Genomic DNA, 11,016 nt, shown 5'->3' with positions numbered 1-11,016 from the left:
CTATGACCAGCCTTTCAAAGCATTACATGGCTACAGACGTGAGTGCTACATGTCGGTAGTCATTTTGGCAGGTTATCTTAGTGTTCTTGGGCACTGGGACTATGGTGGTCTGCTTGAAACATGGTGTTATAGACTCCGACAGGGAGAGGTTGGAAATGTCAGTTTAGACACTTGCCAGTTGGTCAGCGCATGCTCAAAGTACACGTCCTGGTAATCCGTCTGGCTCTGTGGCCTTTTGAATGTTGACCTGTTTAAAGGTCTTACTCACATCGACTGCGGAGAGCGTGATCACACAGTCATCCGGAACAGCTGAAGCTCTCATGCATGTTTCACTGTTATATCATTGCAGAGAACACAATTCCACTGCTTCAGAGTCCAATGGCGGAGAGCTTTACACCATTCCAGCCGACGCTTGGCATTACAAATAGTGATTTTAGGCTTGTGTGTGGCTGCTCGGTCATGGAAACCCATTTCGTGAAGCTCCCAGGGAACAATTATTGTGCTGATGTTGCTTCCAGAGGCAGTTTGGAACTCAGTACTGAGTGTTGCAACCGAGTTGTTGTTGACTGGGGCAGCTCTAGCAGGTCAGAAATTTGACAAACTGACTTGTTGGAAAGGTAATTATGATGGTGCCACGTTGAAAGTCACTGAGCTCTTCAGTACAGGCCATTCTACTGTCAATGTTGTGCCTTGGATTTATGTACAGAATAATACGAAATGCTCTGAAAGCATGTTGCCATGTTGCAGACAGACAGAAATGAGTGGCCACAACTACAGTATGCGATTTTCCATTAGTGATGGGTCATTTGCAAACTAATGGCTCTTTTAGGTTAACGTTGGGAACCGAATCGGCTAAAGAGACGTAGGTTTGGCTCGCTGATTTGCATATTGTTACTATTTTTTGAGATTCAAAACAACAGATTATCTGAAAATAAGTTACAAAATTACTAATTTCCTTTTTTTGCAGGCGATCTAATAACTTGGCCAGGTAAACATTTATTTGAACGTAAGACGATGTGACAATGGTCGCCTACTTTTTGGGCTTTACATTATATATTTTTTTAAATGTCATGGTGCTAGGTACATTTTTAAGCATTTTGAACAAAGAGCTGTTGGGAGTCAAATGATAAGTGTCTTATACGTGAATGGAGTCAAATGATAATGCTCATCACTAATCTCCTTGAGGGATATCTCTCATAATAAACCGAATGGTGCATGTATTGATCAAACAAACAAATCAAACGAAACCACCATAATTGTCCTCACCACATTTATTTTGTCAGTGAATGACCATAAGCTGCAAAGAACTTTAACTTACATTGAGAAATCTTCAAACCATGATACAAAAGAGAAAAATCACACACGCAAACCTAAGATTATTATGCTCAAAAATATAAAATCCATGATTGATTCACTATAAAATATTGCTTCTCTATAACCATATTTTTCTTCCTGCGTCTGTCCATTCACAAGGACAGTGAGAGAGACAATAGCTGTGTTTGAGAGCATCAAAAACGCGATGTATCATGGGTAAATTGTGACCGACTGATGTACAAGTAATAATGACTCATTATTTACAAGGTCAATAGTAGATCAGTCAGTCAGCAGTCGCCTGCACTGTCGAACATTTCACATTTACATTTTAGTCATTTAGCAGATGCTCTTATCCAGAGCAACTTACAGTAGTGAGTGCATAATTGTACTTTTTCATACTGATCACCCGTGGGATTCGATCCCATAACCTTGGCGTTGCAAGCACCATACTCTACCAAAAGCCACACAGGACCCAAACAAGCCCAGTGGTTGCATAGCCGCGTGAAGTATGGGTGCGGAGGGTGCTGCAGCACCCCCTGAGAAATCCCCCAAAATAATCACAGCAAATATATATATATATATATTTTTTCTCTCCACAAAAGTAGTGTACTGGGCCTTTACTCGTCCTGTATTAGTGGACCACTTGCTGTCTGTTGCGTGGGAAAGATGTGGTTAGCTAATATGTTAAACACCTATCCAGGCATTGTGAGATCTGGCAGGTGTCTGCAATGAAGTCAGCCAGGAACACGGCCAGTAGTTTGAGGTTTTTTTTTACATGTTGTACGCCTGCCGTATGTTCAGTGAGTCTCGAAGCATCAGGTCCCGCAGGCGCCACAGTGCATCTGCCATCGTCTTGTGGGCTCCCTTGCTCTTCAGCCAATGGGAAGGGAGCCTGCTCTCCTGGTCTTTGGACAGGTGGGCATCTCTCCGACGCGCTGTGGAAATGACAGTCTTTACCCATTTTGCTCAGAACACACACCCACAAACAGAAGTGTAGAAACTCAGCAATAAAGGACACCTAAGAGGACAGCTATTCAAGAGACCAATAATACATGGGAGTAGAGAGAGAAGGAAAGTGTTGCGCTCAATTCATTGGAGTTAATTCCGTATGCTGCAGTACAGGTGCATAGAGAAGAACAGCACATTTGTGATTAGAAATATACCTTTGAGAGATTGGTCCCACTTGCTGACTGTGTCGGTCTCTGCGTTCAAGCCCTCGATGTACTTGAGGTAGGCCTCAGAGTGAAGCACCCTCTGTGTCTTGGGCGGTGGAGCCACAAACATGGGAGTCATGGGCTGGAGGTGAGAGGGCTGGCCTAGCTGGCCTGGGTAGGGTGGAGGAGCCTGCTGCCCCGGGCTAAACATCCCAGGCTGAAGGGAGATACAGGAAAACATAATAAGAGCACTGCTTTTTCACTGCATTTGGGTACAATATACCGTGTATGGAACTAATGAGTGCAGTTGCTCATTGGTAGTTCTTAGTAATAAGTTAGGCTTTTACCTGTTGCATGTAGTAGTGGCCTCCGGGACTTCCTTGCATGCCATTCATACCAGGACCCATCATACCTATCACAAAAGCAATGAGTTTCCACACACAACAACATGCATTGTTAGTGTAGGATGTATAACATGGTGGATGTGCATAGAATGCATGCTGTGGAATAACTGTGTGCGCTTCTTTATTTGTAGTCATATAGCTCCACATGCATTACATGTTTGTTCATGTGTTAATTGAGCTGACCATGGATTCTGAGATATGCGAGCAGATGGACCAGAGTAATACTGTGCGAATGTGTAGAGGAGAGGTAAAGGATGGTGGAACCCCTGTAGAGAAGGTCGCTACCCACTATTGCCTACAGAAAGTCTACAAACCCCCCCTTGGATTTCTTCACATTTTATTGTGTTACAAAGTGCGATTAAAATGGATTTAAGTGTCATTTTTTGTCAATGATCTACACAAAATACTCAGTCAAAGTGAGAAAAAAATGAATATATATATATTAGATAAATAAAAAAATAAAACACCTTGATTAGATAAGTGTTCACCCCACAAGTCAATACATGTTTGAAACACCTTTGGCAGCAATTACAGCTGTGAGTCTTCTTGGCTAAGTCTCATAAGAGTTTTGCACACCTGCATTGGGCAATACCTGCAAATTATTAATTTAAAAATTATTCAAGCTCTGTCAAGGTGTTGGGGATCATGACAGCCATTTTCAAGTCTTGCCACCGATTTTCAAGGAGAATTAGGTCAAAACTGTGACTTAGACATTAAGGAACATTCACAGTCTTCTTGGTAAGCAACTCCAGTGAAAGCTTTGGCTTTGTGTTGTAGGTTATTGTCCAGCTGAAAGGTGAATTCCTCTCCCAGTGTCTGGTGTAAAGCAGACTGAAGCAGGTTTTCCTTTAGGATTCTGCCTGTGCTTAGCTCCATCCAGTTTATTTTCATTCTGAAAAACTCCAAACATACCCATACCATGATATAGCCACCACCATGCTTGAAAATAAGGAAGCAGTTACTTAGTGATGTGTTGTGGTTGCTTTGCACTTAGGCCAAAGTGTATTCCTTTATATCATTTTCTTATCACTTTGATATTATGGAGTATTAGGTGTCGATCAATGACAAAAAATTACAATTAATTTGTAGACTTTCGATAGGCACTGTAGCTCTGATGCAGAGCAATAGAATGTCCAGCTACCTTCTTTACTTTTCAAAGTGTTTTGTTCTGCAACCTGGACCTCGCCAACTCAAGTATACATTTTCCCGTCTCGGAACAGACAGACAGAGACCAGGCTTGGCAGCCTGAATGGTCAGTGGGCCACCACAGCACAGCCTGTCTGTGGACCAGGTAAACCCCTCCAGCTGGAGAGACCAAGACATGACTGACTGGAAGCTACTGACTGGCCAGGACTGGTGTGGCCTTGGCCTGGAGTGGAAGGTGGGCGGGTCCTTACCCGGGTAGGGCATGCCAGGGTGGTACCCAGGCATACCTGGCTGGAGGTGTTGGGGGGGCATCGGGCCCATATGGTGAGGTGGCATTGGGCCCATACCCAGCAAGCCCTCATGGGGGCCCTGCATGGGCATGCCGTAGGGGGGGCCGTAAGCTCCCATCATGCCTTAGGAGGAGGAGGCGGGGCCGGGAATGACAACAACAACGATACCCATGCATAAGTGACATGCAACTGACTATCCAAAAGACATGCACTACATATTAATGAATGATAAAATATTAAGTTAAACAAGCTAGTAAGTAAAACAAGAATGGATGTTACTGTAAAGAAGAGTTTAAAATAATACAAATACTATTTCTGGTCATGCAGTTGATTTGGATCATGCAAACTCTGATTCAATGCATTTGATGCAAAAACAAAATATAAAACAGGGATGAAATACTAAATTAAAATTAGCAGCAACAGAGACAAAAACAATCAGCCTATAATGAGGATGCAGTTGAAAGCCACTGGACAATTTGGAATGGGCAATTTCTGGATAGGGGAGGAGGGTAAATAAATTAAGGTTGAATTGTTTTAGCAGTCCAGCTTCATTATTTCCCAGGTAGCTGCTAAGTCCCAAGCAATGGTGCCATCTCCCTGAATACCAAATCTCCCCTAGCCACTACCCTTTAGGCACTGTAGATCTGGGTGCTTAGGGGCTAGTGGTTGATTTGGGATGTCGGTCTCTGTGAGGAAGGGGTTACCTGGACCAGGCATCATTCCCATGTGGCTAGGCGAAGGCACCACCCCCATCATGGACCCTACTGGGGTACCTGCTCTCGGGGATGCTTGCTGCTGGGCTGCCCTCTCCTTCTCCTGCCGCTCCACCACCCTGGCTGCCCGCTCTGGAACAAACAACAATACGCAGACTTGGATTCATTCACAACGCCAACACTGAAGGGACATAACACTCCAAGTTTGTCAGATATTTGGCTAGGGATATGGACTAACGTATTTTGTTTTGTCGACATTTGGAAAGTTTACCCTCCAATTAGCTGTTTCTAGCAGGCCTGACGTGCCATTTTTTTTATCCAACATGTACTTTACTCGCATGAAAAGATAGGATGGAAACCTGGTTATTGTCAACACCAATCTGATTGCAGATCTCAACCGGTGTATGAATCCCACTGGTGAAACAAAGTCTCTATAGAGATGTCTCAGTACTAGCATGCTTCCCTGGCCTTCCTACCTTCGTACTCTACTTTCTTGGGAGCCTCCAGGTTCCTCCACTCAGTGCCCACCAGACGGCTGAGCTCCCCGAAGGAGAAATCAGGGTGGCGGGTCTTGATGACCGAACGCATCTCACTGCTGAATAGGATATAACCACTCATGTTGACCTTCCTCTTGGCTCCTTCCTTCTTAGAAACGCCCTTCGCCTTGGGAGTGGACTGTCAGAGAAACAGGGGGTAGACCAGTCAATGAACAGTAACACCCATGTTAATTAATAGTCACACCCCTGCATAGACCTAATTAGCATAATACACACACCCCATAACATCCATCTGTATAAAGCTAAAGATGTGTTTTTTTTATTGCATGGGCTGCGTCTCAATCCACCGCATCTGTCAATGTTGGCCTTCCGTATCTGCTGTGAAAGGTGGCAGAGCTACAGAGGTGTTTGTCAGACTAGGAGACATCCTGAAAATCTTTTAAGAAAACAACTGTGTCCAAAAGTTAGAGATAGCTATATACAGTGCATTCGGAAAGTATTCAGACCCCTTGACATTTCCCACTTTGTTACGTTACAGCCATACCAAAATGGATTAAAATGGTTATTTTCCCTCAATCTACACACAGTACCCCATGATGACAAAGCAAAAACAGGTTTTTATACATTTTTGCAAATGTATATGAAAAAACAAAAAAACAATTACATAAGTATTCAGACCCTTTACTCAGCACTTTGTTGAAGCACCATTGGCAGCAATTACAGCCTCGAGTTTTGGGTATGACACTACAAGCTTGGCACACCTGTATTTGGGGAGTGTTTCCCATTCTTCTCTGCAGATCGGGTTGTCATGTGACTTTTAATGAGGAGTGGCTTCCGTCTGGCCACTCTACCATAAAGGCGTGATTGGTGGAGTGCTGCAGAGATGGGAGAACCTTCCAGAAGGACAACCATCTCCACAGAGAAACTCTGTCAGAGTGACCATTGGGTTCTTGGAAACGTCCATCACCAAGGCCCTTCTCCCCCGATAGTGCAGCTTGGCCGAGCGGCCAGCTCTAGGAATAGTCTTGATGGTTCCAAACTTCATCCATTCAAGAATGGTGGAGGCCACTGTGTTATTGGGGACCTTCACTGCTGCAGAAGTGTTTTTGGGACCCTTCCCCAGATCTGTGCATCAACACAATCCTGTCTCAGAGCTCTATGGACAATTCCTTCGACCTCAAGGCTTGGTTTTGGCTCTGACTGGGACATTCTATAGAGAGGTGTGTGCGTCTTTCCAAATCATGTCCAATCAATTGAATGTACCACAGGTTGACATCAATCAAGTTGAGGAAACATCTCAAGAATGATCAATAGAAACAGGATGCCCCTGAGCTCAATTTCAAGTCACATAGCAAAGGGTCTGAATACTTACAGTACCAGTCAAAAGTTTGGACACACCTACAAGGGTTTTTCTTTATTTTTTACTATTTATACATTGTAGAATAATAGTGAAGACATCAAAACTATGAAATAACACATGAAATCATGTAGTAACCAAAAGAAGTGCTAAACAAATTAAATATTTTATATTTGAAATTCCTCAAAGTAGCCACCCATTGTCTTGATGACAGCTTTGCACACTCGTCATTCTCTCAACAAGCTTCATGAGGTAGTCATCTGGAATGCATTTCAATTAACAGGTCTGCCTCGTTAAAAGTTAATTTGTGGAATTTCTTTCCTTCTTAATACGTTTGAGCCAATAAGGTACGGGTGGTATACAGAAGATAACCCTATTTGGTAAAAGACCAAGTCCATATTATGGCAAGAACAGCCCAAATAAGCAAAGAGAAACAACAGTTTCATTACTTTAAGACATGAAGATCAGTCAACCCAGAACATTTCAAGAACTTTGAAAGTTTCTTCAAGTGCAGTCGCAAAAACCATCAAGCGCTATGATGAAACTGGCTTTCATGAGGACCGTCACAGGAAAGGAAGACCCAGAGTTACCTCTGCTGGTCATTACAGTTACCTTTGCAGTTCATTACAGTTACCAGCCTCAGAAATCTGCAATTAACTGCACCTCAGATTGCAGCCCAAATAAATACTTCAGAGTTCAAGTAACAGACACATCTCAACATCAACTGTTCAGAGGAGACTGGGGCGAAATCAGGTCTTCATGGTCGAATTGCTACTGAAGGACACCAATAAGAAGAATAAACTTGCTTGGGCCAAAACACACGAGCAATAGACATTAGTCCGGTGGAAAGCTGTCCTTTGGTCTGATGTGTCTTTGTGAGACGCGGAGTAGGTGAACGGATGATCTCCGCATGTGTGGTTCTCACCGTGAAGCATGGAGGAGTGATGGTGTGGAGGTGCTTTGCTGGTTACATGGTCTGTGATTTATTTACAATTCAAGGCACACTTAACCAGCATGGCTACCACAGCAGCAATATGCCACCCATCTGGTTTGCGCTTAGTGGAACTATAATATTTTCCCCAAACAGGACAATGACCCAAAACACACCTCCAGGCTGTGTAAGGGTTATTTGACAAAGAAGGAGAGTGATGGGGTGCTGCATCAGATGACCTGGCCTCCACAATCACCCTAATTGAGATGGTTTGGGATTAGTTGGACCGCAGAGTGAAGGAAAAGCAGCCATCAAGTGCTCAGCATATGTGGGAACTCCTTCAAGACTGTTGGAAAAACATTCCTCATGAAGCTGGTTGAGAGAATGGCAAGAGTATGCACAGCTGTTATCAAGGCAAAGGGTGGCTACTTTGAATATTAACTTTTTTGGTTACTACATGATTCCATATGTTTCGATGTCTAAACTATTATTCTACAATGTAGAAAATAGTAAAAATAAAGAAAAACCCTTGAATGAGTATGTGTCCAAACTTTTGACTGTTACCATACATACATACATACATACATACATACATACATACATACATACATACATACATACATACATACATACATACATACATACATACATACATACATACATACATACATACATACATACATACATACATACATACATACATACATACATACATACATACAGGTGACTTAAATCTAAATCAAATAGCTAAATTATCCTTTGTTACACCATCTTAAAACAATTCCATATGTTAGCTTAGTAGAAGTTTTAAGATCTTGGGGTTATGATGATAATGGGTGTAAAATCTGCATAAAGCTGTGTGTGATGCATGACTGGCTGAATAGAGGGTTTAGGTGGGAGTAGGCATACAAACTGGATGCTTGGATAAAAGTAAGACACTGGGCCAAGGATGTGTGAATGGCTGTATATGAGGAAGGGATAAGATATTTGGGGCGAGGAGAGGCGTGTGTGTGTGGAAGGGTACAACAGTTGGGCATTCAGTACGTGTGGGTGTTTGTAAGACCTGGGGAGGAGGGGTATAAGGCATGACGTCCAAATCGCTTGCCAGAGGGGTCTGAATGGTGGGCATGGAGGGGGTCTCTGGAGCCTCGTCCTCATCCTCCAGGTCATCCAGATCCTCATCCCCCTCATCCATGTCTGCCAGTTTCAGCTCCAGCTCCTCAATCTTCTTATTCAGCAGAGGAGACGGTTCCTTCTGGGGCACTATCAACTTCCTGGAAATGGACCAATCAGAGAAGAGGGTTGATACCAGCTAAAAAAGAAAATCACAAGTGCTATCTATTTAACCAAGTCTTTGGCTACAGTCCAATTATCTTCCCTTGTTCTCCCTGAAGTAAGCAGAGAAGCTTCCTTAGCCTGTATATACACACCAGTCCAATCCACGAGGGGGAGTGAATTAGTTCAGGGCACACTTCAAGAGGAGGAAGGGGATAGGGCTTGTGAGTCACTCCCACCTGAAGTAGTAGACCTCGTCGTCCACCACCTTAGCGTGGAGGGAGAAGCGCTTCAGGCCCTTAAACTTCTTCATCTGCTTCTCACTCTCAATGTAACGGCTCTCACACAGAAACACGTCCTCCTCAGACACCTCAGTGGGCCGACACGACAGGTAGTCCTTAAAGGACGACACCACACATTTACCTGCAGGACGGAGAGAGTGCTGGTTAATTATAGGGCCAATTATACTGCTATTGAACCTAGTATTCCAGGGGGTACTTGATCTCTGAAACGGTTTGAATGTCTGAAACTAGTCTAGCAAAGGTTTGATATTGGAAACAACTATAATGAATGCATGTTGAGTGTAGAGGATGCGGAAGGCAGTGCAGAATCCTAGCAAAGTAGTAAGGTACCTATGACGCAGGTCATGGGGCAGGCCTCCTCCACGTTGCTGAGGAACACCTCTCTCTTGTAGAACATCCTGGTGGGCTCGTGTCCCGTCTCCTCTGGGTGTATGAAGATGGGTCCGAAGAAAAATGCTGCGCCGTCGCGCACCCACAGCTTCTCTATCCTGTTACAGTTCAATCCATTAAAATAGCCCTGTTGGCTTCCTAATGGCCACATTCACAGACATACACCACATCTCCATACTCAAAACACAAAGGGTTTATCTCAATCCACATTTCTGTGATTTCTTATCTCCTCAGCTGCATTGGAGGAGTAAGGTCACAGGTCCCGCCCCTCGGACCATGTTCTCCCATGCATTTTTGAGTTAGAGGCGATAGGACGAGAGTAATCGAGGAAAGAGAAAGAGCCACCGACACCATCAACACATTACAAAAGAGTTCTGAAGAGAAACCGAATACCACGAGGTGTGTTTGACGTACCTGCCGACACGGGGTTTAACGAGCCCGTGTGACTGGACGTAGACACAGTCTCCCACCTTCAGCCACATGTTGTTGTAGTGGAGCTGGTCGTAGTACTGACAGCCTGGCTCCCCTCCACTCATCTCTACCGGGACATCCTCAAGCTCCTACACACAGTCACATAGCATGAGAGCACACACTCAGTAACACCAGTACACTTTCTTACACTATCGTGTCAACCCAAACCCGTATTGTGCCGACTCAGATATTTTCCTTTCACGGCGTCCTTTCCAACACCGCTCCAGCAACTATGGTGCGTAACCAACACAGCTTGCTTTGTTCAGTTCGGCTCAACAATATGGAACGGGTACATTAATACATTCCAATGTTTTAGTGTTGTTTACGATTAAATTATAGATAAGAAATAAGGATGAATGGTTCGAACCCGGTTATCGAGATTTTACCTCCCAAAACAACTCCCTTTTCCCAGGATAAATATCTGTGAGAAACCGGTAAATTATAATAATAAATGACCGACATGAACAGCATGGAGTGATATGGAACTGTTAAATGATGTGCAATGTCTAAATCTGGCTTCTCTACAGCCTGTATGATGAATCAGGGTGGGGACAGACAATCCATCTCAGTATGGAGTCAGTTCACAATGTACGTAGACCCATCATGGTAACTTTTTTCTTGTGACAGGTAGGCCTACCTTTGCTGCAGCATAGCCTCTGCTACAGTAATATAAAGACCGAATGCATGTCTAAATTTACCAATCTCTATCTGGCTTTCGGGAGTCACTTTGTTTTTAAAACAATTGTAAAGATACATTTTTTTAAATTGCAGT

General features: G+C 43.7%; 1 protein-coding gene across 4 annotated transcripts in view; it reads right to left on the bottom strand.

The window, feature by feature from the left end:
• Positions 1–1,256: 1,256 nt before the first annotated feature.
• LOC124002567 (protein polybromo-1-like) overlaps positions 1,257–11,016 on the bottom strand; it is a 43,156-nt gene continuing 33,396 nt past the window's right edge. The window contains exons 22-31 of one of the 4 annotated variants that reach the window (XM_046310052.1): positions 10,188–10,333; positions 9,714–9,871; positions 9,321–9,504; positions 8,870–9,080; positions 5,498–5,696; positions 5,013–5,153; positions 4,270–4,431; positions 2,816–2,880; positions 2,478–2,685; positions 1,257–2,249 (exon numbers count right to left, since the gene is read on the bottom strand). In XM_046310052.1, the coding sequence (XP_046166008.1) occupies positions 2,086–2,249; positions 2,478–2,685; positions 2,816–2,880; positions 4,270–4,431; positions 5,013–5,153; positions 5,498–5,696; positions 8,870–9,080; positions 9,321–9,504; positions 9,714–9,871; positions 10,188–10,333 (1,638 nt within the window). In that variant the 3' untranslated portion in view covers positions 1,257–2,085. The remainder of the gene's footprint in view (positions 2,250–2,477; positions 2,686–2,815; positions 2,881–4,269; positions 4,432–5,012; positions 5,154–5,497; positions 5,697–8,869; positions 9,081–9,320; positions 9,505–9,713; positions 9,872–10,187; positions 10,334–11,016) is intronic. The other 3 variants (XM_046310053.1, XM_046310054.1, XM_046310055.1) reach the window with 3 other exon arrangements.

The sequence above is a fragment of the Oncorhynchus gorbuscha genome, linkage group LG18 (genome assembly GCF_021184085.1).
Source record: "Oncorhynchus gorbuscha isolate QuinsamMale2020 ecotype Even-year linkage group LG18, OgorEven_v1.0, whole genome shotgun sequence".
NCBI classification, from domain to species: domain Eukaryota; kingdom Metazoa; phylum Chordata; class Actinopteri; order Salmoniformes; family Salmonidae; genus Oncorhynchus; species Oncorhynchus gorbuscha.
This window is presented reverse-complemented; position numbering and strand designations above follow the sequence as displayed.